Source organism: Octodon degus, unplaced genomic scaffold, assembly GCF_000260255.1.
Source record: "Octodon degus isolate 3935 unplaced genomic scaffold, OctDeg1.0 scaffold00098, whole genome shotgun sequence".
Classification (NCBI taxonomy): Eukaryota; Metazoa; Chordata; class Mammalia; order Rodentia; family Octodontidae; genus Octodon; species Octodon degus.
In genome coordinates this window covers 4,806,555-4,833,537 of record NW_004524674.1, presented here as the reverse complement: position 1 = coordinate 4,833,537, position 26,983 = coordinate 4,806,555, and the positions used below count along the sequence as shown (strand labels likewise).

Genomic DNA, 26,983 nt, shown 5'->3' with positions numbered 1-26,983 from the left:
TATGGTGTAGTTGTGTGGACTCGGGTATTTTAGCTCATAAAACTTTGGTTTCGGGGCTGGGGAGATGGCTCAGTGGAATAAGTGCAGGGCCTGAGTTCAATCCCCAGTTCCACCAAAAAAAAGCCCTTTGTTTTCTTTATCTGTAAGACAAGGATAATCAGTATTGTTATTGTTGCTGTTATTATTATTAGGATTGTTTTATGTTTTATTTTAGTGGTTCTAGGGATTGAAACCCAAGACTTCATACATGCTAGGTAATTGCTCTTTCACTGATTTTTCCTCCAGTCCTATTATGATTGTCTTAGGGATTAAATGAAAAATCTTAAATCATACAGTGCACAGCATATAGTAAATGCCAATATTTGTTACCTGCTACTGTTATTGGGGAAGATTTCCTTGTCAGTTCTAATCCTCTCTCTTGATATCTTAGGTAATTCAGTACCAAACTGTTCGATATGACATTCTCCCATTATCTCCTGTGTCTCGGAATCGGCTAGGTAAGTATGCTGCCTGGGAAGACTCCTTGACTTTGAGGTGTAGGATACTGGCTTTTTCTGGAGGTCAGTTCATATTATCCCTTCCCATTGTGGTTCAGCCCAGGTGAAAAGGAAGATCCTGGTGCTGGATCTGGATGAGACACTCATTCACTCCCACCATGATGGGGTCCTGAGGCCCACTGTGCGTCCTGGAACACCTCCTGATTTCATCCTTAAGGTGTGTGGGGGTGGGGAGTGATGCAGTGGTTACATCTGTTATTGTGTCCAGTTTTGGGCTCCACTTCTAAGTCCTAGAGCATCTAGTTTTCAAGCTCTGGCATCATTGTCAGTCTGAAGGACAGCAGGAGCCCTTGGGAGTTAGGGTATTCTCTGGGCCTGTGTCCTAGTGCCCAGGACTTACCTGGTCCTTCCCTGTTCATGTACAGGTGGTGATAGACAAACATCCTGTCCGGTTTTTTGTACACAAGAGGCCACATGTGGATTTCTTCTTAGAAGTGGTGAGAGTATGAATGCTAAAGGAAGCTCTGTGATGAAGGACTGGGTATAGGACTCTGGGAATTCAAGTGATTTAGAAGAAGGGGTAAGGAGAAGTGGGTGGTGGTAGTTTTGAAGAGGAGGAGGCCATAGGAATACAGGGAATGACTTGAGTGGACAGAATTCATTTGTGGTACTGATGTAATTCTATTTTCCACAAACATTTGCTTTTTTGTGTTTCCATTTCTATACCTTAAAAGTATAGGATTCCTTGAATTTGAAGGTTTGGGAGAGTGGGTACAGAATTTTGTGTGCTCGGAGACGTTTGATATTGTTGCTAGAAGGCTTGAAAGACTAGGCTGAAAGAGAACTCTGTGTTAAATGAATGAGTAGTTCATCTGATACCTCTTGAATTCCCAATCTATTTCAGGTGAGTCAATGGTATGAGCTGGTGGTCTTTACAGCAAGCATGGAAATTTATGGCTCTGCAGTAGCAGATAAATTGGATAATAGCAGAAGCATTCTGAAGAGAAGATACTACAGGCAGGTAAGGGGATAGAATCCAGGTGTAGAGTGAGGCTTGGGAGGCAGGCCACCAGGGAAGTTTCTGGGTTTGAGGTAACTGACTTGGTGGGGGTGTGAACAGGCATAAAGGAGGTGTGCTGCATAATCCCCTGCCTTCCAGCACTGCACTTTGGAATTGGGCAGTTACATCAAGGACCTCTCTGTGGTCCACAGTGACCTCTCCAGCATTGTGATCCTGGATAACTCCCCAGGGGCATACAGGAGCCACCCAGGTATGAGGAAAGGTGGTGAGTCTGGCAGGACCAGGATATGGTCTGTGGAGGTTTTTTTTTTTTTTTTTCTGTTGGTGATGATTAGAATGGAACCCAGGGCCTCGTGCATGCTAGGCAAGTGTTCTACCTCTGAGCCCTATTTCCAGATCCTTTACATATGTTGAATGCAGGGAAGTAGGAGGCAGGAGATAATGGGCCTTGGTTCTTGAGAGCTGGTGTACTTTAGGCCCAAGTGCAAGTTGTGTTTGTTTCAGATGAGACATCCCCATCAAATCCTGGTTCAGTGACCCCAGTGACACACCCATCTTGCATTTCCTAAATCAGACATCCTAAATTAATTATGTTTCAATTGAGGCACAATAGCAATAAGTTTGATGAGATGCTTCAAACTAGTATAAGATCTGGAAGGGGCCAGGGTGATGGCTCAGTAGAATAAGCGCTTCCCTGGCAAGCGCAAGGGTCTGAGTTCAATCCCCAGTTCCACAAAAAAAAAAAAAAGGTATTTGATTATATAAAAAAAATTGATTATACCTTTTTTTGAAATAAATCTTCATACTTTATTTTCGTGTGTGTGTGTGGCCAGCTCAGCTTGCCTGGGGGCGGGGCTGGCTGGCATGTGGTGCTGGGGCATTGAACCGCAGTCCCTGTGCTTTGCTAAGCTTGTTCTAAGTAGGTGCTTTAGACCACTGAGCCATCTCACCAGCCCCATGATTATACTCTTATGAAGCTAATCAGGAAGTTGTTTATTTAGGTTTTTGGAGATAGAATAAAAGTTTTTGTTTTTAGTATCTTAAGACGGTATCATCATGTAATTCAGGCTAGCCTTCAACTTACTATGTGATCCAGGTTGGCCGGCTTTAAACTCAGAACAGTCCTGCCTCAGCTTTCTGAGTACTGGGATTATTGGCATGCACCACCATGCTTTGCTTGGAAGGAAAAAAAAAAATTTAAGTAAAGAAATATCATGTAAAACCCTCAGGTGCTCTTGAATCCTTTGTTTCTTCTTATATGTATTTTCACCACCTTAGACAATGCCATCCCCATCAAATCCTGGTTCAGTGACCCCAGTGACACAGCCCTTCTCAACCTGCTCCCAATGCTGGATGCCCTCAGGTAAGGTTAATCGGGCTTTTGGATTTCTGAGGAAAGGTGGTTGTGGGAGGATCCTAAGAGAATAAAAATGTTTGTCCTGTTTAACTTACCGATCTCTCTTCCCTTGAGAACTTGAGTTTGGACCAGGTTGTACTCCATCACTTTTAGCCAGTGGGTTTTGGACACACTGAACTTACCTCATCATGTCAAAGTGGTGATAAATGCTGCCCCACATCTCCAGTGAGGCCTGCTGTGTGCTAGTGCTGTGAATATCTCAACTATAAGGTACTCCACCAATGCACGTTATTGTCATCCCAGGTTCACCGCTGATGTTCGTTCCGTGCTGAGCCGAAACCTTCACCAACATAGGCTCTGGTGACAGCTGCTCCCCCTCCACCTGAGTTGGGGTGGGGGGGGAAGGGAGGGTGAGGCTTTGGGATGCTGGCTGATGCCCTGTCCAATGTGAGGACTGCCTGGGCAGGGTCTGCCCCTCCCAACCTTCACTGCCCTGGAAGCCCTACACTCCACTTGGAGTCTGGATGGACACATGGGCCAGACTGTGAAGCAGCCTCACTAACTTCGTGTTCACACTCCATGGAAACCCCAGAGTGAGACAGGCGGAAGCCATGGACAGCAGAAACTGTCTGGTGGAGGCAGGACTGGCCGGAGTGAGAGACACATACTGTGATCCAGGAGGCTCAAAGAGAAGCCAAGTCAGCTTTGTTGTGATTTGATTTTTTAAAAACTCTCGTACAAAACTGATCTAAATTCTTCACTCCTGCTCCAAGGGCTGGGCTGTGGGTGGGAGATTGGGATTTTGGGCCACTGGATCATCCCCCAAACTTCTTCCTTTACTTTCCCTCTGTTTTTCTCTCCTTAGATTCCCTCAGGCTTGTAACCAGCTCTTTTTTTTTTCCCCCCCTTTCCTCTTTTAAACCGTGCATTATAACTTTGAAACCAAAGCTGCCCTAGGTCCTTCTCTTGGGTATTGGGAAATGAAGGGGGGTAGGTTAATTGTTCACAATCCAGGTCCTGGGGATTTAGCTCAGCAGTAGAACTCTTTCCTAGAACCGGGCACTAGGTTCGGTCCTCAGCACCAAAAACAAAAAGTAAACCACAGTTGACCCTCTCCCAGAGGGGAATATTGCTTTTGGGGGGAGGAGGAAAGGTGGGGTTGAGAAGGGATGTGAAGTGAACAGCTGATACCAGATGTTTCAATGGGGAATACCCTGGAGAAACACTGCTGGAGGACAGAGCAGTAGGATGCTGAATGAGAAATTTGGGAGCGACAAAGGGCCTATGGCTGGAAAAGGCTGGGTTTCATCTAGGGCCTGACGTGGACTTGATGTGGACTGTAAGGGCTCTGCCCCCAGGTGGCTGACATCCCAGCCTCCAGGGGCGGGGCGGGGCTGACGTCTCTCTCCCGGCTCTCGCCGTGGCCCCGCCTTCTGGGACCGGCTCTACTTGCTCACGCTCGCCACGTGACGCCCCGCCCTTCATAGCGATCACATGATTCGCGACTACAACTCTTGGTTGTGTTCCTCCGCGATGGTCTAGTCCCGATAGGACCTTATTTCTAGACCCTATTGGTCCGCTTATCCTTGGATTCTAGGCGTTCTATATGTATGTCTGAACATCTGTTTTCTTTCTTCCCTCCTATTTTGAGTTCATCCCCACCACTTGGGAACTATTTTGTTTTGGTGTCAACGGCCGCCTTCAGCGCAGCAATACGTTTCGTGAATGGCCTGTAATTGTTTCAGCTTTTCTACGTTATTTCCTAAAAGAACTTCTAGAGAACTAGGTCTTATGATTATCAACTACCCCTTTTCATCTCCACCTTCTTGGGGAGGAGGAGGTCGGGAAAGGGTTTTCAGTTATTTTCAGTTATATTCACCGATAACAAAAGCCAACCACCCTTTGCTACGTCCTCTGCGCAGCTCACAAGTTGATTCCAAAGTGATTACGCTAATAGCGTGGGGCGGTCGGGCAGTGGGTGGTGCTACAATAGTGGCGTTAGCTGCTAGGCTAGTGGCGTATCTCAGCAGGCGGGGCAGGCGGACATGGTCGGGGGCGGGGTTGGTGAATAGGGAAGTGGCGCAAATTCGTGGATCGCTCCGCTGAGTCCGCCCGCGCGTCTCTGCCTTCGCCGCCGCCCCCTGTCCCGACCCCCCCTCCCCGGGTTCCCTCAGCCTAGCTCGGTCCAGCCCGGTTCCCGGGAGGATGAAGTTCGTGTACAAAGAGGAGCATCCGTTCGAGAAGCGCCGCTCTGAGGGCGAGAAGATCCGAAAAAAATACCCAGACCGGGTTCCGGTGAGGACAGTAGCTCGGGCCGCGGCAAGGGACGCTGACGCCGCAGTCTGGGCTTGGATGTGGGATCAACGCGCGGGAGTCAGGCTACCATCTGTAGTGGGGCTGCGAGTGCGCCTGAAACTGTTATCCCTAGGACTCGGGGTTGAGAGGAATGCAGAGCAGTGGAGTTGGACGAGAGTGGATGTGGATGGGAGAAAAGCTTTGGCATTCATGCGTGGAGACTAGCTTTTGACAGCCTGAGCGTCATATATACACGGTCATTTGCCTGGCTAGCTACCTTGCTTTTCAGGAGTGACTATGTAGGCTGGGTACATATTTCATCGGAACAGCGCGTGCCTGGCGAGCAAAGGGTCCTAAGTTTGTTTCCCGACCCCCCCCCCCCCGCCAAAAAAAAAAAAAAGATTTGACTGTAGCCGGCCTAGACGAATCATCAGGCTTCTCTGGGTAAGGTAGTTATTTATTATGACACATCATTCACGGATTGATTGTGGATATTGAGGTGAGCCAAGTGAGGTCAGGATGTCTGGACTTAGTGCTGCACCGCGTGTACAGAGACAAAGAATTGAGTCTGGAGTAGATTTAAATTCGGGAATATAGTAGCTTGAATTTTTGACAAGTGCATCTGTGGGCTGGATTCCTTATGTCAAATAATTTTCATTTTCTCTTTTATCAGGTGATAGTAGAAAAGGCTCCCAAAGCTCGGATAGGGGACCTGGACAAAAAGAAATATCTGGTGCCTTCTGATCTCACAGGTAGGAACCTGAATTTGCTAACCTGAAGTTGCTTCCTGTGAGAGTGCCATGGGGCGGGGACTCCATCTACCAGCAGATTTTCTAAGTCATGACCTCTGTGACTTTCTTGTACCTTGTATTTGGCAGTTGGTCAGTTCTACTTCTTGATCCGGAAGCGAATTCATCTTCGAGCTGAGGACGCCTTGTTTTTCTTTGTCAACAATGTTATTCCACCCACCAGTGCCACAATGGGTCAGCTATACCAGGTATGGTGCCTGGGTAGTAGTAGAGAGGAGTCTTGGGAGAACTTGATGGGAAGAAAGAAAGTTTAGGTCTGCTGTTCTTGGGACAACTGGCCTGCCTTAAAATTTATCTTAAAATTTCATGACTGTCCTGAATTGGGATTTGCACATAGTAGTGAGAAAGAAGGACTGGACACATCAGTAAGCTTGAGAAACTGTCTCCATGGGGACGTTTTCCAGTTCCTCTTTCTATTCCAAGATGTCAGAGAACAGTTGGAGATCTTTCTGCTCACCACTGCTCCAGTGAAAATAATGCTTGGCTGCTAGGATTTGGTCAGTGAGGCACTTTGGGGGGGGGGTGGTGTCTTTTTTTCTTTTTAAAGAGTTCCTTGTCAAGGTGTATCTAAACAGTGAGTGATTTAAGTTACTGATCGCTCTTGCATGAAACCCATTTTTGTTTTCCTCTTAGGAACACCATGAAGAAGACTTCTTTCTATACATTGCCTACAGTGATGAAAGTGTCTACGGTCTGTGAAGCTGCTACCCTTGAGGTGGGAGGTTTCATTCTACAAAGAGAGAGGTGGCACCCCTTTCCTGATCTCCACCTCCTTCAGGCTCAAACACAGCCTCCCTTCTTCAGGACCTGCACTTCTTAAAGATTAAGGCTTTCTGTCCAGCCCCTCTTAGCAGGAGGGTAATGGTGGACATGGCCTTTTGTACCTTTCTTTTCTCCTTTCTTCCCCTTTCTTTATAAACCATCCTCTCCCACTGTGGTTTAGACTTCTTGATTGTCAATCTGTCACACCCAATGATTGTTTTGGTTTCTGTTCCCTTTCTAACTGTCTGGGCTGGGGGTCAGAACCCCAACAATCCCTTTCACAACCTTCTTTCTTGGGGGTAATGGAAAGGATTGAAATTGTGGAAGGAAGGTAGGAGTTATGTCAATAAAGAGGAAACCAAAATTGAACTGAATTTTGGCTTGTGTTGTCCTTTTTTTTTTTAGTTTAAAAGGTATCCTGGGTTTCAGTGGTAAACAAGGAAAAAAGTGGGGTAGTTTGGACAAATGGAAATATATTTGGTTTATTTTGTTGGTATACAGTTTTTTCTCTCTAAAAACGGTCCATTTATTATGAATGGAAGACCAGTTTTGTGTACCTGTGTATTACATTCTGATGAAAACTTTTTTTTTTACTGTGAGTTCCTACAGAGAGTTTGAAAATCTGTTTTATATAAACATAATGGACGTCTGTCATTCTTGACTAAGTAAGAGATGTTCAAGTGTGGGAGGCGGTAAAAGAACTATCTTCAGTTGCCTGTCACTTGAAGACTTTGTCCCCACATGTGAGAGCCTGTGGAGTGAAAACCCAGGAAAGAAAAGTGGGAGGAGGGAGCCATTATCATCAGGAGAACTTCATTTCCCAGTAATCATTTCTTCACTTGGCCGGAAGTGGGACTTTCCCCCAGGGGGAAGAAAGCCGGGGCCGAAAGAGACTATGGTGGCCGAGAGTTCTAATCCCTTCTTTCTGGGTCCGCCCAGCCTACATTTCCCACTAGTCTGTGCGCGTTCTTCCGCCTACCCCCCCTTTCTCCCGAAATCCCCGCCACTCCCCAGAGGCGGGGAGTGGTTTATTGCGCCTGCGCCGCCCCGTGGCTTGCTGGGAATTGAGGTTTCGGAGGCTAATGCGGTCTCCTGTCTGCTGCCCAGGAAGGAACTACAAACCCCTTAGTGCACCGCGTGTAGGCGCCGGGGAGAGGGGAGGAGGAGGGGGGAGGGAGGAGGAGGGAGCAGGCGGCCGGCGGCGCGGGGGGAGGGGGCCCGGTCCGGGAGTGCGGGAGGCGGTGGTAGAGGGAGGTGGCGGCAGCGGCTAGCGGACTGAAGTCTTAACCGGGTCGAAGCGGACACTTCTGTGGACCGAGGCAGTAGGAATACCGAACACCAGAGGCAGCACTGGGATCTTCGGCTTAGGGGAGGGGGACGCCGGACCGGGAGGAGGGGAAGGGGCGATGCTGGAAGCCATGGCGGAGCCCAGTCCCGAAGGTGAGCTCCGGACCAGCTCAGGGCAGACGGGAGGCGGGCGTGGAATTAATTGGCAAACTTGGAGGTCGGGCTCCGAGCCCTGCGGGGGAGTGTGGGGAAGGGTCGGGGGCCTGGTCCTGGAGGTGGGCGAGCGACTAGTTAAGAGACGTTGGAGAAAGAGGAGTGGGAGACAGTGTTGAGATAGTTGGAGATCAGGTACTGTGTGTGGGGTACAGGGCTAGGAGCTGGAAACTCTGAGCTTCGGGGGTTAGGGGCCAAAAGGGCCTCACGCTCCAGGGTTGGGGCCCTGGAGCTGGGCTGTTGGGAGAATCTGGGTGCAGGAGAGTTGAGGAGGGAGGACGCAGCAGAGGTCTGAGGGGCCCGGTAGTTGCCCGAGGTGGGGGAGTTTGTGACGGTGGTGCCGGAGCTCCTAGTAGTTACCGCCAGAGATAGCCTGGTGATTGTTAGGAAGAGTGGGCAGGTAGTTGTGGGTCTGGTATTGTCTGTGGTGGAGGGACAGTATAGTTGTAGGGTGAGAAAGCCGGGAAACAAGGCGAGCTGGGTAGTTGTAGGGGGCGGTGGGGCGGGGTGGGGAGGGTTAAGACCGGCTACTTGCGGTGGGGGGGGAATGGTCGGCACGGGTTAGAGTCTGGGAATTGCGGAGGGCGAGTGGGCAGGGGGCTGCAGTGGAGTGTGGGGAGGGGGCTAGAGTTGAGGGGTCCGTAGCCTGGTGACTTGGTGAATACGGAGGCGGGGAGTGGCGGCGGCCGGGGGCCGGCGGAGCTCGGAACTGGGCCCGGGGGCCCGGCAGGGAGCCGGAGCGCTCTAGACGGGGAGGGGCCAAAGCCCCGGATGGGGGCGGAGGGACGGCGAAATTGTGGGGAGTGCGGTGCGGTGGTGGGGGCTGGTGGGGCTGCGTCCGGCTTCAAGCTCTCAGGTCTGTCTTGAACGCGAAGTAGCATTGGATGTGTGTGTGCCCATGTGTGTTTGGGATGGGGTAAGGGGCGCGTCTGGCCTCGTGCTCGAGTAGAAGGGGCCGGAGGGCGGGGAGCGGCTCAGCATGGTCATCCTGGACCCTGGGGGCCGGCGGGCTGCCTGTGCGATCTCCGAGGGCCTGGGGCGGTGGAGCGCGGCTGGGTAGGAACTCCGGGCTCTGCGCGCGTGTGAAGGACGGGGGCGGGCGGTGGCCTGGGCTCGGCCCGGGAGCGGTAGGGCGGGTGGGGCGCTGAGAGATCTAGTAGAGTGGAGGAGCTGGGGGGGGCGGGGCGCCCGGCCTCCGGTTGGGGGAAGGGGAGCGTTATAGCGAGGCCCGAGAGGGCGCCGCGCCCAAGCTCCGCCCCTCTTGGGGTGGAAGGGGGAGTAGGGGCGGGGCCAGCCTAGCTGGGGGCCTACTGGCCCAGCAGAGACCTCGCAGAAGAGGGGTTCACTTGGGATCTACACGATTTAAAGGTGGGGTTTTATACATCTTGTTCCTAGTCTTTTGACTAAGCTTTTATTGCATCCACAGATCCACCTCCGACTCTTAAGCCAGAGACTCAGGTAAGATGACCCTTGCTTTTCCAAGCAAGTATCCCAAACTGACAGTACTCCCCTTCTTCATAGATGTCCGTGTTAAATTTGTGTCTGACTTCAGTGTGATCCATGCTTCTTTCTTTTCAGCCACCAGAGAAACGTCGGAGAACAATTGAGGATTTCAACAAATTCTGCAGTTTTGTTTTGGCTTATGCTGGTTATATCCCTCCTAGCAAAGAGGTAGGGACAAGAGAACTACTAACTAATTTGAATCAGGATTATATCACTTTGGAGGAGCAGTACCTAAAATGATACATATTAGGGAAATTGGAAGCTTTTGAGAATAATGAGGGGTAAGCGGGAGTAAGATGAGAGAGTAATATACAGTAGATGTTGACTTGAACAGAGGTGATAGAGGAGCTAACAGAGGCATGACCAAGATTTTGGAGTGATCTTGGTTGCTGTTAATGAAAGATGTTTCTGGATAAATTTTAGGGAACTGGAAATGGTAACAAGTAAGGCTGTAAAGAAACAAGGGCTAAAGAAATACAGCTTTGGACTGGCAGGGTACAGTGTTCTGAAGCCAGGGCAGGGAGCCCTGGAGGGATGCCTTGTTCTCAGCAGCAGTGACACAGATAGCTATGAGGAGAGCCTGTGGCAATTGGAGTGAAGATAAATCTTGAGTACAGTGAGATTTTGTGGTTGGGGTGGGATATTTGGGCTTGATCTAATCCCTTTTGTTCAGGCTGGGTTTTTGTGAAGGGCTGAGGTGACATTAGGTTTCTGCTTACTGTGGTCTTGTCTTTTTTTTCTTTTTTTTTTTTTTTTTTTTTTTTTTTTTAAGGAAAGTGACTGGCCAGCCTCTGGCTCTAGCTCTCCATTGCGAGGTGAGAGTGCAGCAGACAGTGATGGCTGGGACTCAGCCCCTTCAGATCTTCGTACCATCCAGACATTTGTTAAGAAAGCAAAGTCATCCAAAAGAAGGGCAGCTCAAACAGGTCCTACCCATCCAGGACCCCCAAGATCTACTTTCTCTCGTCTGCAGGCCCCTGACAGTGCCACCCTGCTTGAGAAGATGAAGCTGAAGGACTCTCTCTTTGATTTGGATGGGCCCAAAGTGGCATCTCCATTGTCTCCTACATCCCTAACACATACCTCTCGGCCCCCTGCTGCTCTTACCCCTGTGTCCCTTTCCCAAGGGGACCTCTCCCAGCCGCCTCGAAAGAAGGACCGAAAGAACCGAAAATTGGGGCCAGGAGGTGGGGCTGGTTTTGGGGTGCTACGAAGGCCTCGGCCAGCTCCTGGGGATGGGGAAAAAAGGTCTCGAATCAAGAAGAGCAAGAAGCGGAAGTTGAAAAAGGGAGAGCGGGGGGATAGACTCCCACCTCCTGGTCCTCCTCGGGCACCCCCCAGTGATACAGACTCTGAAGAGGAGGAGGAGGAGGAAGAAGAAGAGGAGGAAGAAGAGATGGCACCAGTAGCTGGGGGTGAAGCCCCAGCTCCTGTACTCCCAACACCCCCTGAGGCCCCTAGGCCCCCTGTTGTACACCCTGAAGGAGCCCCTCCTACAGACAGTGAAGGCAAGGAGGTAGGTAGCACCGAGACAAGCCAAGATGGAGATGCCAGCTCCAGTGAAGGCGAGATGCGGGTGATGGATGAGGACATCATGGTAGAATCAGGTGAGAGGTGTAGGGTAGCAGGGATTATGGGTTTGGGGAGGTGTATGTTGGAGATCCAAGAGTTCAGGCAGAACAACAAACAAACCTTCTTTTCCCCAGGTGATGACTCATGGGATCTTATCACTTGTTATTGCCGAAAGCCCTTTGCAGGGCGCCCCATGATTGAGTGCAGCCTGTGTGGGACGTGGATCCACCTCTCCTGTGCTAAGATTAAGAAGACCAATGTTCCTGACTTCTTTTATTGCCAGAAATGCAAGGAACTTCGGCCAGAGTCCCGGCGGTTAGGGGGGCTTCCCAAATCTGGAGAGCCCTGACATCATTATCTCTAGGTTGGAACTTCCAAATGACAACGTTAACTTGGGAGAGGACCCTCAAGGTCTTCAGCTTGTCACCTGGAGAATGGATATTGTCTCCACTTCAAGGCAGAAATACCCAAGGGAGACTTGTTTGGAAATGAGTGTCTGCGTTCCTAACCTTTCCTTCCTCTTCACCTGGTGGACTTGAAATTGGACCTATTGCAGTTGGGGGTGGAAGGCTGTGGGTCCAATAGACACATAATCTCCCTCCCTTGGACCTGCCACCCCTCACTTTGTGGGCCAGGGTTTGAATTGGGATAGGACAGTTGTCTATAAAACTCTAGTGTAAATATAGCACTCCTTTCCCTCATCTATTTCACTCCCCATTTATTTTCTTATACACCGGTTGTATTTTTAATTTTGGACTTCCCCTTTAGAGCATGGCAGCTCAAAGGTGGAGAAGAGCCTGGCCAAGTGGAGCAGGAAAGCAGAAAGGTGATATTTCGCTCACCTCTTCTCGTTTTGGTAATACAGGCCACCTTGTTTGTACAGACAGTCTAGTGTTGTAAATAAAGCAGAGTGGGCTCTTTGGTGTTTATAGCCCTTACTAACTCCTGCTTGGAAGGGAGGCCTTTGAAAAGCTGGCAGAAAACTGGCTGGAGCTGAAAATCACTTTTCCGGGTTAAATCTGAAGATAACCTGGTTCAGGGTTTTATCCACTTTAGCAACTTTAGGATTGGAGTAGCTAATCCTAGGACCCTAATTTAGTTTTGTCCCGGACTTCCAAACCGTGCCTCTCCCATCCTGACTCCCTGCACATGAGGGTGCTCCTGCTGGTCAGAGCTGCCTCTGTCCCCCTGACCCCAGGGCTACAGCAGAGTGGGAACCAGTTGCTCCCACCTGAGCGCCTCTTTAGGATGTTCTGAAGACCTTCAAAGGGGGCCTTCCCTTGAGGGCGGAGCTGTTTAGGGCCTGGGACCGTTGCAGTAGCAGCGATCGCGTGGCGACTGGCGCTGGGAAGGAGGGGCGCTCACGTGACCAAGGGACGTCACGTGATAAAGCCAGCCGGGGCGGGCGTGAGGTGGGTGGGCCTGCGTCACGTGGTATGGGGAGAGGTGGGCGGGGACCTGGCGGGGGCGCGCGGCTGAGTCCTTCGTGGCTTTGGGTTGCGCCCCACGTCCTGAGGGTCTGCGCCGCCGCTCTGGTTCTCTACGCCATCTCTGCCCGTTTCGAAGCAGGGCCTATTTTACAGCGCTCGCGCGTCGGTTTGCGGGTTTGCGCAGGCGCGGCGGGGGAGTTTAGCTCGTTTGGGTGGGCGACAGAGCCCAGGAGCGCGCGGGCGAAACCATGGCGGGCAGCAGTACGGGGGGCGGAAATGTCGGGGAGACGAAGGTGATTTACCACCTGGACGAGGAAGAGACACCTTACCTGGTGAAGATCCCAGTCCCAGCCGAGCGCATCACCCTCGGCGATTTCAAGAGCGTTCTGCAGCGGCCCGCGGGCGCTAAGTACTTTTTCAAGTCTATGGATCAGGATTTCGGGTGAGCGCAAGGCCTATACTGTGAGAAGGACGGGGGCTGTGCTAGATTGGATTTGGCGTATTGAAAGGCATAAATATATTCAAGGATTTTCTGGCCCATAGTGGAAGAGATTGTTTTATGCTGGGGTAGAATGGTCAACCCAAAATAAGATTATGTATGTTTAAGAACAGACTGGGTTATACTAAATCAAGGGTAGAGGATATTAAATTATAGTGGAATAGATGGGGAAATGGCTGGTTTCGGGAAAATCTGGACTCTATTGAAGTAGTTTGATACGTTCTAAGCAGGCCTTTACCATATAGACTAGGGAAATTTTGTAATCTCCAGATGTAATTCAGACCAAAGTAAAGCAGCTTGTTATATTCTGGCCTATGCTAGGGTGGACAGGGTTGTATTGGAACATTCTAATGTACAATAATGTAAAGAGGGCTCCATTGGGATATTATGAGCTTCCCTGGAGTAGATTATCTTGGAGAAACTTGGACCATTTTGCACTGTGCGTGGTTGGATGTCGTTTCTCTAGGGTCATGACATAGATTTATTGGGTCACAGTACAGGGGCAATAAGGCAGTTGGGGTTTGTGCTTCCTATCACAGACAGTTGTGTTGGGATATTATAGATTAAATCAGTGCTGCTTGAGGGGACAATATGGGCTGGTAGAATAAATTGGACTCTTCTGGGGTAATCTGGAACATTATGGGGTAGACGGTAAATAATACAGAGTAAACTTTTGTTTTTATAGCTTTTGGGGCTGGGCCTTCTGGGTACTCAACCTGAGTTTTTGAAGGTAGGCTGGATTAGGTTGGGAAACACTGGGTTGGCAGGTGGGGTGGGAGTGTGGTTCTGTTCTTTGGAGACTAAGGTGGTTTACCACCTGGATGAGGAAGAGACTCCTTACCTGGGATATATTCCTGACCCCCACAACCATATCACCTACCACTAAGAGAAATGAACGAATTATAGTTAAACTAAAAATATTGTCCAACATTAGGGCAGTAATACCATCTTGTCATTTAAATGAAGTTCTTCTGTCAGCAGTGTCGTTTCTTGGTTTTCTTACTTGTGAAATGGAGATAATCATAGCATGAAATAATTCAGGTGCATGGCACATGGTAAATTCTTGGTGAGTAGTGGTTTTTTATTGTTAGCATTGAGATTTATTAGCCCATAAACTATGTTATAGTGATACAGAATTATCTATAGTTGACTAAATTATGTTGAGATTGAGTTATGTGGCAAAGAATAGTACATTATGCTGAATAGATTGGTAGTGACTGGACTGTGTTGTCTGTCACACTGATAGTAACTTAAGTGTCATATATAAGACTGCCAGACTTTACTAGGCTAAAGAGTTAGTCTGATAAAATGCCCTGATTTTTCTGGGTATTCTGGTGCATTCCTGTAATCCCAGCACTCAGGGGGCTGAGGCAGGAGGATTGCTTTGAGTTCAAGGCTAGTTTGGGATATATAGTGAGTTGTAGGCCAGCTTCAACTACATAGTGAGACCCTGTTTCAAAAAACAAAAATCTTAAAGTGGAGTGTGTGTATCTGTTTGAGAATGAGCTTCAAGGTTCATTTATTTAGTTCTAACAGATACTTATTAATGCCTACTGATGGCAGGGATGGCCCACACATAGTGTTCAATAGAATAGAGGTGAATAATAAGAAGTAGGGCTTGAGAAGGGGCAAGATCAGTCCATTGCATTGTGAAGAACTTGGAGAGATAGCTTCAAACCTGAGCTTTGGTATCTGTAGGCTGAGTAGGTTTCTCAGTGCAGATTTATACCAGCTTCCTCTTTTCTTGAGTACTCCCCATCTAATGAGGAGGTACTGTATTAGTTCATGTAATGGGTGTTTTTACCCAGGCAGTGATCACACATTTAGACAGCTGTCCAGCTGTGAATAAGAGAAAAGTAAAGGGAAGTAGAAGAGTAAAGACTTTAGAAGATTGAGCCTTTTGGGGGCCGGTTTGTAAAGCACATGGCTGGAGTTGGGGAAGGCTGCTGGCCAGGTTCCTAAGTTAGATATTTTAGTTAGGTGGATAACCACAGAAGATGGCCTTTGAAATTGGACTGAAGAGATTTGAATCAGAGTCAAAGAAGTCTTTGGAGCAGCGTTGTGCTTCTGAGCATGACTTGGGGAAAGAGGATGAAATAAGGAAAGGGAGGAATTGAGTCTATAAATTTCTTGGTTATGAGAATGCGTAGTTTCAGTGTAAGAGTAGAGAACTTGGATGGGGCAGAGAAAGTCAACGTCCCTGGGCTGGGAGAAGCTTTGGACATGGATGTGGATGGTCTATTCTCTTTAACCTCTTATATCTCTCTGCAGAGTGGTGAAGGAAGAAATTTCAGATGACAGTGCTCGCCTTCCCTGCTTCAATGGAAGGGTGGTATCCTGGGTAAGGGGCCCTACACTCATTCTCCAGTTCAAAGTTCTATCTCTGTAGTCCTCTGCTTGCTCAGTCATTGAGAGCCCTCACTTTCTGCTTCTACTTGCAGAGCTAGTCAAGGGAGCTCCTTGGCCTTCTTCCAGAGCCTCCCATACTAGCTACTCCTTGCTTTATCTTTTCTCCAGGTTCTCTGAGACCCTGTCCCTTTTCTTTCTTTTTTCTTTTTTTTTGGTACTGGAACCATTTTTGCCAGGCAGGTGCTTGTGCTGCTGCACTATCTCCCTAACCCCCTATCCCCTTTATGACGTGTTTCCTTAGTCCCTTCTCTCACATCCAACTTCCCAGTGGAGCCACATTTTCTCATTTTGCCCTCTTATAGCTGGTTTCATCAGATAACTCCCAATCTGAGATGGCTCCTCTAGCCCATGAGCCTCGGACAGAATTGGTGCCTCCACCCCCACCATTACCTGCATTACCACCGGAGAGGACCAGTGGCATTGGGGACTCAAGGCCTCCATCCTTCCAGTGAGTCCTCTGTACCTTGACTATGGAGGAAAGTTAAGAGGGAATCTTAAACCCTTTTGGGGGAGAGTCCAAGGATTTGGATCCCTATTCTGCTGACAAGGGTTGGAAACAATCTCTGTCCTTGTAGCCCAAATGTGTCCAGCAGCCATGAAAATCTGGAGCCCGAGACAGAAACTGAGTCAGTCGTGTCTCTGAGGCAGGAACGGCCTCGAAGGAGAGACAGCAGTGAGCATGGCGGTGAGGGGGGCACCAGGCCCTAGAGCCTGGGTAGACTGGGAGCTGGCAAGGGGGTGCAGGCTCCTGCCTTGATGGGGTAGAGGGGCAGGAGGCCTGGCTTCTGAGGGTCTTATTCCTATGTAGCTGGGGGTCACAGGCCCAGTGGCCCCTCAAGGCTGGAGCGGCACCTGGCTGGATACGAGAGCTCCTCTACCCTCATGACCAGTGAGCTGGAGAGTACCAGCCTGGGAGACTCAGACGAGGATGACACCATGAGCAGGTATAGGCCCACGGATCTCTTCCCAGGGCTTTGGGCCCCCTCTGTTTTCTCTTTTCCTATTTCCCTTTGACCCAGTGACCCTTTCAGCCTTTAAAGTCTGCTTCTAGGGCCGGGGAGATGGCTCAGTAGGATAAAGTGCTTCCCTGGCAAGCGCAAGGGCCTGAGTTCAATCCCTGTTTCTGCCAAAAAAAAAAAAAAAAAAAAAAAGTCTCTGCTTCTAACCCATCAGGTTCAGCAGCTCTACAGAGCAGAGCAGTGCTTCCCGTCTCCTTAAGCGCCACCGGCGACGGAGGAAGCAGCGGCCACCTCGCATGGAGAGGGTAAGAGGGTTCTCATGCTTCCAGTGAGCCTTGGACACGGCGGCCCAGGGCTTATCCCTGGAATGTAGAAGGGCAGTTCAGCTCCTTTTCCCTTTCCTACCACAGACCTCATCCTTCAGCAGTGTCACAGATTCCACAATGTCTCTCAACATCATCACAGTCACTCTCAACATGGGTATGAAAGGGCCTGGCTACAGAAAGGGAGGACCTGGCCTCCAGAATTCCTGGAGGATATTTAGCTGGGATTGTCCCTTCTCACATTGACTATCTCCACAGAGAAATATAACTTCTTGGGCATATCCATTGTGGGCCAAAGCAATGAACGTGGTGATGGAGGCATCTACATTGGATCCATCATGAAGGGGGGTGCTGTCGCAGCTGATGGGCGTATTGAGCCAGGGGACATGCTTTTGCAGGTGTGTCAGGGTGGATTGCGGAACTCTTGGGTAGGGGTCTGCTTCTCCCACTCTGCCTCTGAATCTCTTTCTCACACTGCAGGTGAATGACATGAATTTCGAGAATATGAGCAATGATGATGCTGTGCGGGTGCTGAGGGATATTGTACACAAGCCAGGGTGAGCCTCTAAACTGTTCTCAGATCCATGGGCCTCCTGTTTTGATTTTTTGTTTTTTGGTACTGGGGAATTGAACTCAGGACCTTGTGCTTGCCAGGCAGGTGCTTATGCTGCTGAGCTATCTCTCTGGCCCTTGTTTTGAAATCGAAGTGATGAGCTGTGGCACTCAAAGTATGTGAAACTTACGGAACTTTGGAATTAAAATGTTGCTTAATCAGACTTTTGCTGTAAGCTCTGTTTAAGAAATAAAATTTTTTAAAAACAAAAGTACGTGAAACAAAAATGCATGATGTAGTGAGTAATTAGAGGGACTGCCTTAGTCACTACTGTCTAGATTGTGAAACAGAAAATTGCCCGTAACCTGGACAATTTCCCCTCAGACGGTCCCTTTATATTCCTAACTTCCTTCCCCAAAGGTAATCACCTGCTTCATTTCTTGGGTCCAGGAAATCTTTGCACTGAGTGTGGTAGTGCACAACTGTAATCCCAGGATTCAGGTGGCTGGGCAGAAGGATGGCAATTTCCGGGCCGTTGTGGACTACAGAGTAGATCATGTCTCAAAGTGAAACAAAACCTAACGGTTGTTTTATTTGATATTTTTTCCCATCCGTGCATGAGCTCTGGAACAACAGTTCAGTGTTACCTGTTTGTGCAGCTTATGAATTGCATTGTACAGGATATATTCCCTTGTTCCCTTCAGCAGTATGTTTGAAGTTACCCATGTTGAGTCATCCACATTATGAAGTTCTTCACCTTCACTTTGTTTTTAAAAATTATTTATTTATTTGGCACAGGATCCTACTATATAGCTCAGACTCATAGTGATCCTTCTATCTCAGCCTCCCCAGCACTGGGATCTCAGGCGTGTACCACCATGTCTAGTTTCAGTGGCTGGCACAGCATGTCCTAGCATGGCATGCAGTACCAGGGATCAAACCCAGGTCCTTGCCCTTGCCAGGCAGGCACTTAGACTGCTGAGCTATCTTGTCAGCCCCCACTCTCACTTTCTTAGACCTAATTGTATGTGCTCTTTCTTCCTGTTAATCCATTCTATCAATCCCTGGTACAGCAAAAAACAAAAGCCAAACAACAACAACAACAAAATAAAACTGTTAATTCATTCTGTTCTTGGCCTTTTTGAGGCTTCTTTGCCCTACCCCTTTGACTGCCTTCTCTTTCCCACAGTCCCATTGTGCTGACTGTAGCCAAGTGTTGGGATCCCTCTCCCCAGGCCTACTTCACTCTCCCCCGAAGTGAGTGTTGCTCAGGGAAAGACTGAAGCCAAGAGAACAGGGGAGCTGGGGAGTGGGGCTGGGCTCTCTGCCTGTGGGGGATGGGTTGGGTTGGAGATTGTGAAGGGAGAGGTGGAAAGAGTATTTGATTTAGAGAAGTGATCGTCTTGGTGGCTTTCTGTCCCAGATGAGCCCATCCAGCCAATTGACCCTGCTGCCTGGGTGTCACACTCTGCTGCACTGACTGGAACCTTTCCAGCTTATCCAGGTTCCTCATCCATGAGTACCATTACATCTGGATCCTCTCTACCTGATGGTAAGCTCTCAGTCCCAGTGCTGGTCAGCAGTGGACTGATCTCCCCTATGGGAGTATCCTATTGCCAATTTCCCATTGTCTCTTCTGTCAGGCTGTGAGAGCCGGGGTCTCTCCATCCATATGGACATGGCATCTGTGACTAAGGCCATGGCAGCTCCAGAGTCTGGGCTGGAAGTCCGGGACCGCATGTGGCTCAAGATCACCATTCCAAACGCCTTTCTGGGTACTCCTGGGCCATGGGCAGGTGGCATGGGAAGGGAGGGAGGAAATCAAATCAAGGAATGGGCCAAGCAAAAGTGAGGTTTGGATTTGGGAGGAGAATTTGAGGCTTTCTCCTATGGCTAATCTCAGGCTCGGACGTGGTTGACTGGCTTTACCATCATGTGGAGGGATTTCCTGAGCGAAGAGAAGCCCGAAAGTACGCCAGTGGACTGCTGAAAGCAGGCCTCATCCGACATACTGTGAACAAGATCACCTTCTCTGAGCAGTGCTATTATGTCTTCGGGGATCTCAGTGGCGGCTGTGAGAACTGTAAGTTCCCAACCTTGGGAAAGCAGCTCAGCCTACCTTATCCCCTCCTCTCTAACCCCTTACCTGGCCCATGAACTGTAGCCATGGCTGCGGAGTTGGAAGAGTAGTCTGAGTCCTGTATGAGAGCGTATACACTGTTTTAACCAAGGGTAAGTTAATGTCTGAGTTCTGCTGAACAAGCTATGCACCAGGGCAAAGCTGTGCCTGTGGAGAAAGGAGCACCCTTTCCTGAAGCCTGTGGGTTATTGGTAGCCTGGCTGTGTCTCTGCCCTAGTAGCAGTTTCCTGTCAAAAGTCTTTGTTACCCCATTTGACTCCTATCATAGATAGCTATGGGGAAATGTTACTAGTTCCTTTCCATTCAGTGTTTTGCACTGAAAAGCAGTGATTTATTGTCTTCCCTGTGTTCCAGACCTTGTCAACCTATCTCTGAATGACAATGATGGCTCCAGTGGGGCTTCAGACCAAGACACATTGGCTCCTCTGCCTGGGGCCACTCCATGGCCCCTGCTGCCCACCTTTTCTTACCAGTACCCTGCCCCACACCCCTACAGTCCCCAGCCCCCACCTTACCATGAGCTTTCATCATACACCTATGCTGGGGGCAGTGCCAGCAGCCAGCACAGCGAGGGTAAGTTGTCCCCAAATACCAGTACAGCCAGGGTTTTGGGCACAGTGGAGGCAAACCAGGGAGGAGAGGCTGGAGCAGACTGGGGAAGCCAGAGGATGCCATGCTGAGGTCTGATTGCTTCCTCCCATCTATCCTTACAGGGAGCCGAAGCAGTGGGTCAACAAGAAGTGATGGGGGTGCCGGGCGCACAGGGAGGCCTGAGGAACGGGCCCCTGAGTCCAAGTCTGGCAGTGGCAGTGAGTCTGAGCCCTCCAGTCGGGGAGGTAGCCTTCGGCGGGGTGGGGATCCTGGTGGGAGTGGTGATGGGGGTCCTCCCCCATCTAGGGGTTCAACAGGGGGTGCTCCAAATCTTCGTGCTCACCCAGGGCTCCATCCCTATGGACCTCCCCCTGGCATGGCTCTCCCTTATAACCCCATGATGGTGGTCATGATGCCCCCACCCCCACCTCCTGTCCCTCCAGCAGTACAGCCCCCAGGAGCCCCTCCAGTGAGAGACCTGGGCTCTGTACCCCCAGAACTGACAGCCAGTCGCCAAAGCTTCCACATGGCCATGGGCAACCCCAGTGAATTCTTTGTGGATGTTATGTAGGACCTGATACGGGGCCATATTAGGTCTGCACCCTTGGCCTGTCCTGTATCAGCTTGGTGCTCCTGTTCTGTGACTGGTTGTCCTTCCAGTTGCCCTCATTGCTCCTTGAAGTGCAGGGCTTGGCTCAGCAGTTGCTGCCTACCATAAGATATTGCCACTGTGACTTTCACCAGCAGTGCCTGGTCCTCCTCCTTCCCTCAGGGGTGGATAAGGAATTTTTGGTTACTTTTAGCTTTACTGTTTCTATATAAACCTTTTTTAGGGGGTAAAATAGACTTTCTTACATTTTGGGGGGCTATTTTTTGATAGACATTTCCTCTTTTATACAAAGAATCCCTGTCTCCTGGGCCCCTTCTGACCCAGAATGTGATCACCTCCAGTTGCCCTGTCAGGTCTGTCCTTTGCAGTGTGGGGGATGGTCAGTGGTACCTTGGGAGGAAGAGGGCTGGGCACCCTAGACAGCAGTTGGGTTTCTGGTATTTGAGGGCTATGTAGCTGCCTTTGTTATCCTATTTATTTTAGTCATTTGTATAAAACACCAAATAAAGCAATGGAGGCAAACTTCCCACACCTCTGGCTCCTTTCTTGGGGAGGGAGGCAGGCAGCAGATGGGAAGAACTGAGTTATTGTAGCAAAGTTTTTGACTTATGAGAAACTTTATTATTTGTGAGATAACTCACAAATAATGCTCTCTGCTCCTGAGAGTCCTGGGATCACAAAGCCCCCTTCAGGGGGATCCACTGTCCCCTGGAAGGAGGCCTGGGCTTTGGCTTGAGAGAAGGCACATAACCTGGCCAGGTACTGGTCAGAAGTATTTAGACGCCAAGGGGGTTGCTGGTGACCATGCCACCTCGTTCCACCAAGGCCTTGGAGATGCTTTTGAAGTTACGGAAGAGCTCCTGTTGGTGAGGGTCATTCTGCAGAGCAGCCATAGTCTCCTGGATCCGAGCTGCAGCCTAGTGAGAAGGAAGAAGGGGGTCAGGCTTGTGTCTTGAGCCCCCCACCTACACTGAGTAGCCCCAAGGCTCACCTCAATACACCAGCTGTCACAGAGAATTTTCTCATGCTGGGCTGCAGGGTGGCCCTCACTCAAGGATCTTGAAGCCCTGGTATGAGGAAGCAGGAGGAGAAGATGATCCTGGGCTATGAGCCAGGCCCAGCTCTCCTGTGGCTCAGCCTCCAAACAATGCTACCTCCTCACCTGGAAAGAACCACCACCATGGTGTAGAGGTCAATGGCTCCATCTGCCAGACGCTGCAATAGGAACTGCTCATCTGTCAAGTAGATAGGGTAGGGTGAGGTTAGTCTGATGGAGGGGACAGTGAGGGGGACATGGGAAAAAAGGGCACTCACTGACAATCCCTTTCTTGTGCTTTATCAGCTTGGCCTCTACCACAGTGGCAAACTGCTCCAGAGCCTTCACTGCCTGAAGAAGAGTCGTAGGGCTCAGGGACCATCCCTGTGAGCCCTTCCCTTGCAGGCTCTGCCCTACTACTCACCAGTTTGCTGCTTCGACTCAACTCTGGGTGGACAACTCCACTGAGACTCAGGCCGCTGCTCAGCCCTACCTGCCTGCAAGAAAGGGAGACAATGACTGGTCAGTTGCTGCTTGCTGTCCCCCTCTCTCCTTGCCCCCATCCTGCCCTCTTAGCCTCCTACCGCACTGCAGCTTACCGCTTCACCTGCTTGCCTGCCTCTCCTAGTAGGAGGCTAATATTCCCAAGAGGATTCTTTAGCGCATTGCCAAGCTCAGAGAGTTCCTTTCCTTTGTCCTGTGGGAAAGGAAGGTCCAATAACCAGGACTCATTACTCACTGTCCTCCCCATGGCCTCTTCCCAATTCTCCCTCTTACCATACAGCCCTGCAGAGCCACAAACAACCGGAGAATGTCATTTGTCCCCTCAAAGATCCGGAAAATTCTAGTATCTCGGAGCACACGCTCTACCCCAGGCTCCTAGCACAGAGGAAGACACATCATAAATCTCTGATGAGAGGTACCTACCTACTCTGCCTGGCCATCCCTTGCAGAAGACCACCTTGTACCTTCATGAAGCCCATCCCCCCCATGATCTGGATGCATTCATCTGTCACCTTCCAGGCTGCTTCCTAGAGAGAGAATACTAGATGAGACTGGTTTTGGAGGTGAGTTCCCAAACTGGACTCTCCCTCCAATCACACCTGGGTCCTCACCGAGCAAAAGATTTTGCTGATGGCGGCCTCTACCTGGAAGTCTGTGTATCCCTTGTCCATGTTGGCACTCAACATGTAAGCCATTGACTGAGGTGGCATAGTTGGGACAAAGGAAGGAAAATTGAAAAGGGCTACATCAGACTTAGCTCTACACTCACATCTCTAAGATGAGATTTGACTTAGCCCACCCTCCTTCCCAGGGCCTTTGCATTCACCTTCTAACTCTATGGTCATGTTGGGCACATCTAAATATCTTCTGAGTCATAGGGATTGCCAGGTACTGGAATTCTTGAAAGAGGTGTAAGGTAAGGGGTGGGGTAGGGATAGAATTAACTTCTGGTATCTATGAGAAGTACTTCAGCAGAACAGCATCACTTTTCCCCTTCAGAAGCTGAGCTGACTATGCCTCCCCGCATCCCCTAGGGCATTGGTGTAAAGCTGGAGACCCACTGCCCCAGGTGCTGCTGGGGGTTGTAGTCTGACTCGACTGGAAAGAAAACCACAGGACTCAAAGGAGCAGGGTGCAGGAGGCCCTCACCTCAGTCACATACTGCAGCATAGCCATCCGGGCCAATTTCTCTTGGATCAGCTCAAAGTTGTGAATTTTGTCCCCAAATTGGGTACGATTAGTAGCATGATCCACCTGGAAGAAGACCACGTGTTTCAGTCTGCCTAGGAGATGGGCTGGGCTTGGTTTGGAGGGATGGACTATGGCCACAACCAAGAGGTTAGTCCACACTGATGGAGACCTAAACTAGCAAGCTTGGAGCTGCTGGTAGGGTAAGGATCTCTAGTATAGGGAATGCTTGCAAGGAAACGGGAATATATTGGGGGGGGCACTGTGACTCATTCAGGCTAGCTAGGGATTCAGGCAGGGTACTCACTGCTTTAGCAATGATGGATTTCATGGTGCCTGCAAGGGTTGCAGCCATGCCAAATCTTCCATTGTTGAGGATGTTCACAGCAATCTTGAAGCCACTCCCCACCTCGCCTAGCACATTCTCTGCAGGCACCTGCACTCCATCAAAGTATACCTCTGCTGTATTGGAGGCTTTGATGCCCATCTTCTTCTCAGGGGGCCCACTGTGACAGGGCAGGGCAAGAAAGCCAAGGAGTGAACAGGCTGGCACTGACAAAAATGGACCCTCCATTCCTTTTACAGGAAGGAACTGCGACTTGCAGACTGTAAGTGTATATGGAGAACAATCTTCAGCATACCACATGGGCTACAGAGGCCTGACTTAAGTCCTGCTGCCCTGTGTTGGACTTTATTGCTACAGCCTAAATTTTGGGCCACTTCCAAACATGTCCCAAAGGGAATATGATGCTATTTGCTCTGGCTTTTGCATATACTGCCAGGGTAATCTGTAACAATCACTTGCTCTGGAATCCAGCACTGACCCCTTGTTCTACTTCTTCCCTAAATCCACTCACTGGGTAACACCTCCGAAGCTCCTCTCCACCACAAAAGCTGTCATCTTCTCCTTCACAGCCCCCGTGGCTGCATCTGTAACTGGTGTCTTGGCAAAGACTGTGAAAATGTCTGCCAGGCCCCCATTACTGTGGAAGAATGAGGGGGCGTTCAGAGTGTGGAGGGCTCAGTGGGGCTCGCAACTGGGCTGAGGGGGGAAGAAAGAAATGGAACATTGCCTGATCCAAATCTTGCTTCCATTAAGGGTATAATATTTTCCGCAGGGGCTAGGCAGAGCTGAGCTTCGGATGGAAGCCGCATCTGAGCCACTTGAGGGCTCTGTTAAACAGAAAGCAGCCAAAGCTTCCCCTGTTGAGGAAAGAGCTCTTTTACTTGGAGTCCTGATGAGCATCAAGGTCCCACCCACCAGGCAGTTCTTCCTTGTACCTGTGGCCGCATCTAGTTTCTTAGGATTTCCCCTCCAACACACTGATGCCTCCCAACAATTTCCCCTAAGTGATGTGCCCAGCTATATGTCAGTCTGAATGCCAAGTGTTCTAATCTGCCCACACCAGGACACCCCCAATCATTAGTTTAAGATTGCCTTACCAGATGCCACTTTGGGGAGATATTTTTCTTTCTGAGCCTTCGTGCCAAAGAGCAGGATGCCTTTGAAACCGATGCTCTGGTGAGCCCCCAGGGTAACGCTCACACCAAGGTCATGCATGCCCACGATCTCTGCCAAGCGAGCATACTGGAGGGGAAGCAGGCATCTGGGGATGCAACTGACTGCATGGGGACCTACACTTACAGGCAGGAGGGCAGGGCCTCACCAGGGCCATATCCACATAGTGAATGTGAAGAGGGGAAGTAGGACCATAAAAAGGGCACAGCAGAAGATGCTGGTGTCTTATCTTGGGTTATGGTGGGAGACTGTACTGCCCTATTATCAGGCAGTTGGGAAACAGTGGGATCCAAGGTATGGACCTCCAGTGTTGTATGTAGATTTGTGTTTTGTTTGGAGGGAGGGGCTATGTACACAGCTGGGAAAGATGATCCTTGGGGAGAGGAAGAGCTACAAGAGCCAAGCTAGAGATGGGATGTTCTAAGTAAGGAAAAAGACATCCCCTCACCTGGGTGTTAGAGAGGCCCAAACCGCCCAACTCACTGGGCACTTGCAGACCAAAGGCCCCAAGCTCCTTAAGACCTTGCAAAGTGGTCTCTTCCACTTGCTCCAGAATGTCATTTTTGGCAGGATCATTCACCTCCTGTGGAAGGCAGAAGGCCCCACATCCAGGTTATTTTTTTCTGACGCTCCTAAACGTCACCCACCCCATCAGATACAATGCCAATCAATCCTCACCTCAAAGAAACGGGCCACAGGCCCCACCAGCTCTTTGAGAAACTGTGTCTGCTCCTCGTTGAGCACTGATGGGGTGAAGGGAGGGAAGGCTAGTTAGACAAGGCTATTGGGAGGCCTGTTCCCATCCAGTGCTGACTATCCCTTTCCTTACCGGACGGGTATGGGAACACCTGATCAGTGGTGAGTTGGCCTTTGAACATCCCCACAGCAAAGGACTTAGACTCCTGGGCAGGGAGGAGAGTTTCAGACAGTTGGCTTGGGTGGGTCTACCTTGGCATACATCCACCCAACTTCAGGACCACTAACTGCCTGGGCTGGGTTTAGCTTGGTTGAAGCATCCGGAGAGTCCTATTTGTCCTAAACCGCCTGAATAAAAGGGTGGTTAGCCAGGATGGGAGGGCGCTTCCAGTGTGCCGAGGGACGTGCAGTGGAAGAGCTGGCTGTGGGAGTTGCTGGGTGGACCTGGTGCCTTTCCCCTACTTACATTCTAGGGCACCCTGGCTTGCCCTTTCACCTATTTTCGGTGCCAGAGCTGTCAAGAGGTGACTGGGACAGAGAGGGAGACCCCTACCGGCTGCAAAGGTGGTGGGGCCTAGGCGGGACCCCAGCCCCCTCCTAAGGTTACTTACCTGCGTGCTGCCACTAGCATAGGGTCGCTGGGCAAGGCCGGGCCGGGCCTGCCCGAAAACAGCACTGGGCTGAGACCTGTGGGAAGGAGGGATTCAGTTCTGACTGGGTCCCCAGGCCCGCTGACCTGTTCTTTCTGTCACGTACAGACCTTCGGCCCCCTAATCTCAGTAGCTGCCGCCTCACGTTCGGGGTCATCCAAGCTGCCTGCATCTTCAAGCCGCTCCAGCTGCCGTGGCCTTGCGCTGTCCTAGCTCTCCCCTCCTTTCCAAAGGCTGAGCTCCCCGGCCCTGACTCATTCTCTAGAATGCACCGCGCGGCGGTGGGCGGGGCTTCCCGACGGCACGGCACTCTGGGAGCTGTAGTTCGGGGCTGCCTCCAGTCCCTGCAGTGTGGCTGACCTAGTGTGATTTCCATGCATCCCTCGTCTGCCCCAGGCCCCTTCATATGACCTGTTTGGAGTAGAGTCTAGCCTTTTGAAGGAGTGGTGGAATAGGATGAAAGGAAGAGAGAGGAGCCTAGGCCACTGCAGCCAGAAGAATGGTGATAGGCTGGAGAGAGGACTTCCTAAGAGTTACAAGGGAAGTGGTGGGGAAGACAG

General features: G+C 50.3%; 5 protein-coding genes across 10 annotated transcripts in view; 4 read left to right on the top strand and 1 right to left on the bottom strand.

Moving 5' to 3' along the window:
• Positions 1–3,822, top strand: part of Ctdnep1 (CTD nuclear envelope phosphatase 1) — a 7,500-nt gene extending 3,678 nt beyond the window's left edge. The window contains exons 2-8 of the mRNA XM_004638385.3: positions 431–497; positions 596–714; positions 923–994; positions 1,402–1,518; positions 1,657–1,768; positions 2,797–2,881; positions 3,179–3,822. Of these exons, the coding sequence (XP_004638442.1) occupies positions 431–497; positions 596–714; positions 923–994; positions 1,402–1,518; positions 1,657–1,768; positions 2,797–2,881; positions 3,179–3,239 (633 nt within the window). The 3' untranslated portion in view covers positions 3,240–3,822. The remainder of the gene's footprint in view (positions 1–430; positions 498–595; positions 715–922; positions 995–1,401; positions 1,519–1,656; positions 1,769–2,796; positions 2,882–3,178) is intronic.
• Positions 3,823–4,950: 1,128 nt separating this feature from the next.
• On the top strand, positions 4,951–7,115 carry Gabarap (GABA type A receptor-associated protein). The gene is made up of 4 exons (XM_004638384.2): positions 4,951–5,170; positions 5,844–5,922; positions 6,049–6,167; positions 6,613–7,115. The coding sequence occupies exons 1-4, from the start codon at positions 5,081–5,083 to the stop codon at positions 6,676–6,678; spliced, it is 354 nt and encodes a 117-aa protein (XP_004638441.1). The 5' UTR covers positions 4,951–5,080; the 3' UTR covers positions 6,679–7,115.
• An 805-nt stretch (positions 7,116–7,920) lies between these two features.
• On the top strand, positions 7,921–12,222 carry Phf23 (PHD finger protein 23). Of its 2 annotated transcripts, none has more exons than XM_004638382.2 (5): positions 7,921–8,181; positions 9,668–9,699; positions 9,820–9,912; positions 10,517–11,351; positions 11,451–12,017. In XM_004638382.2, the coding sequence occupies exons 1-5, from the start codon at positions 8,148–8,150 to the stop codon at positions 11,663–11,665; spliced, it is 1,209 nt and encodes a 402-aa protein (XP_004638439.1). In that variant the 5' UTR covers positions 7,921–8,147; the 3' UTR covers positions 11,666–12,017. The 2 variants fall into 2 exon arrangements, with proteins under 2 accessions (XP_004638439.1, XP_023579203.1); XM_023723435.1 differs by lacking the exon at positions 7,921–8,181 and having other exon boundaries at positions 9,674–9,699; positions 10,517–10,559; positions 10,718–11,351; positions 11,451–12,222.
• A 520-nt stretch (positions 12,223–12,742) lies between these two features.
• On the top strand, positions 12,743–21,361 carry Dvl2 (dishevelled segment polarity protein 2). Of its 5 annotated transcripts, none has more exons than XM_023723321.1 (17): positions 13,110–13,188; positions 13,931–13,975; positions 14,227–14,311; positions 15,517–15,586; positions 15,957–16,102; positions 16,230–16,339; positions 16,463–16,598; positions 16,828–16,918; positions 17,024–17,093; positions 17,195–17,334; positions 17,417–17,493; positions 18,679–18,746; positions 18,913–19,041; positions 19,133–19,264; positions 19,393–19,572; positions 19,984–20,202; positions 20,343–21,361. In XM_023723321.1, the coding sequence occupies exons 5-17, from the start codon at positions 15,987–15,989 to the stop codon at positions 20,789–20,791; spliced, it is 1,917 nt and encodes a 638-aa protein (XP_023579089.1). In that variant the 5' UTR covers positions 13,110–13,188; positions 13,931–13,975; positions 14,227–14,311; positions 15,517–15,586; positions 15,957–15,986; the 3' UTR covers positions 20,792–21,361. The 5 variants fall into 5 exon arrangements, with proteins under 5 accessions (XP_004638437.1, XP_023579087.1, XP_023579089.1 ...); XM_023723322.1 differs by having other exon boundaries at positions 14,224–14,311; XM_023723320.1 differs by lacking the exon at positions 14,227–14,311.
• A 119-nt stretch (positions 21,362–21,480) lies between these two features.
• Positions 21,481–26,687, bottom strand: Acadvl (acyl-CoA dehydrogenase very long chain). The gene is made up of 19 exons (XM_004638375.2): positions 26,534–26,687; positions 26,385–26,460; positions 25,907–25,979; positions 25,756–25,820; positions 25,526–25,660; positions 25,002–25,146; positions 24,632–24,761; positions 24,416–24,541; positions 23,866–24,064; positions 23,520–23,624; positions 22,982–23,068; positions 22,835–22,897; positions 22,644–22,745; positions 22,466–22,563; positions 22,291–22,363; positions 22,145–22,217; positions 21,993–22,065; positions 21,822–21,897; positions 21,481–21,747 (listed from the first exon to the last, which is right to left on the bottom strand). Exons 1-19 carry the CDS (start codon positions 26,593–26,595, stop codon positions 21,607–21,609), a joined length of 1,902 nt encoding a protein of 633 aa, XP_004638432.1. The 5' UTR covers positions 26,596–26,687; the 3' UTR covers positions 21,481–21,606.
• Between the last annotated feature and the right edge of the window lie 296 nt (positions 26,688–26,983).

What these genes read in the sequence shown, in the direction of transcription:
- Gabarap (XM_004638384.2), top strand. Translation starts at nt 5,081, where the DNA reads ATGAAGTTCGTGTACAAAGAGGAGCATCCGTTCGAGAAGCGCCGCTCT. An exon ending in AATACCCAGACCGGGTTCCG is followed by an intron (nt 5,171 to 5,843) that starts GTGAGGACAGTA and finishes CTCTTTTATCAG; the next exon opens with GTGATAGTAGAAAAGGCTCC. An exon ending in GGTGCCTTCTGATCTCACAG is followed by an intron (nt 5,923 to 6,048) that starts GTAGGAACCTGA and finishes TGTATTTGGCAG; the next exon opens with TTGGTCAGTTCTACTTCTTG.
- Phf23 (XM_004638382.2), top strand. Translation starts at nt 8,148, where the DNA reads ATGCTGGAAGCCATGGCGGAGCCCAGTCCCGAAG. An exon ending in GGCGGAGCCCAGTCCCGAAG is followed by an intron (nt 8,182 to 9,667) that starts GTGAGCTCCGGA and finishes TTGCATCCACAG; the next exon opens with ATCCACCTCCGACTCTTAAG. An exon ending in GGACATCATGGTAGAATCAG is followed by an intron (nt 11,352 to 11,450) that starts GTGAGAGGTGTA and finishes TCTTTTCCCCAG; the next exon opens with GTGATGACTCATGGGATCTT.
- Dvl2 (XM_004638380.2), top strand. Translation starts at nt 12,995, where the DNA reads ATGGCGGGCAGCAGTACGGGGGGCGGAAATGTCGGGGAGACGAAGGTG. An exon ending in ATGGAAGGGTGGTATCCTGG is followed by an intron (nt 15,587 to 15,956) that starts GTAAGGGGCCCT and finishes GCCCTCTTATAG; the next exon opens with CTGGTTTCATCAGATAACTC. An exon ending in TGGATCCTCTCTACCTGATG is followed by an intron (nt 19,042 to 19,132) that starts GTAAGCTCTCAG and finishes CTCTTCTGTCAG; the next exon opens with GCTGTGAGAGCCGGGGTCTC.
- Acadvl (XM_004638375.2), bottom strand. Translation starts at nt 26,595, where the DNA reads ATGCAGGCAGCTTGGATGACCCCGAACGTGAGGCGGCAGCTACTGAGA. An exon ending in GGTGTTCCCATACCCGTCCG is followed by an intron (nt 25,821 to 25,906) that starts GTAAGGAAAGGG and finishes TCACCCCATCAG; the next exon opens with TGCTCAACGAGGAGCAGACA. An exon ending in TGGGCCTCTCTAACACCCAG is followed by an intron (nt 25,147 to 25,525) that starts GTGAGGGGATGT and finishes CTTCCCCTCCAG; the next exon opens with TATGCTCGCTTGGCAGAGAT.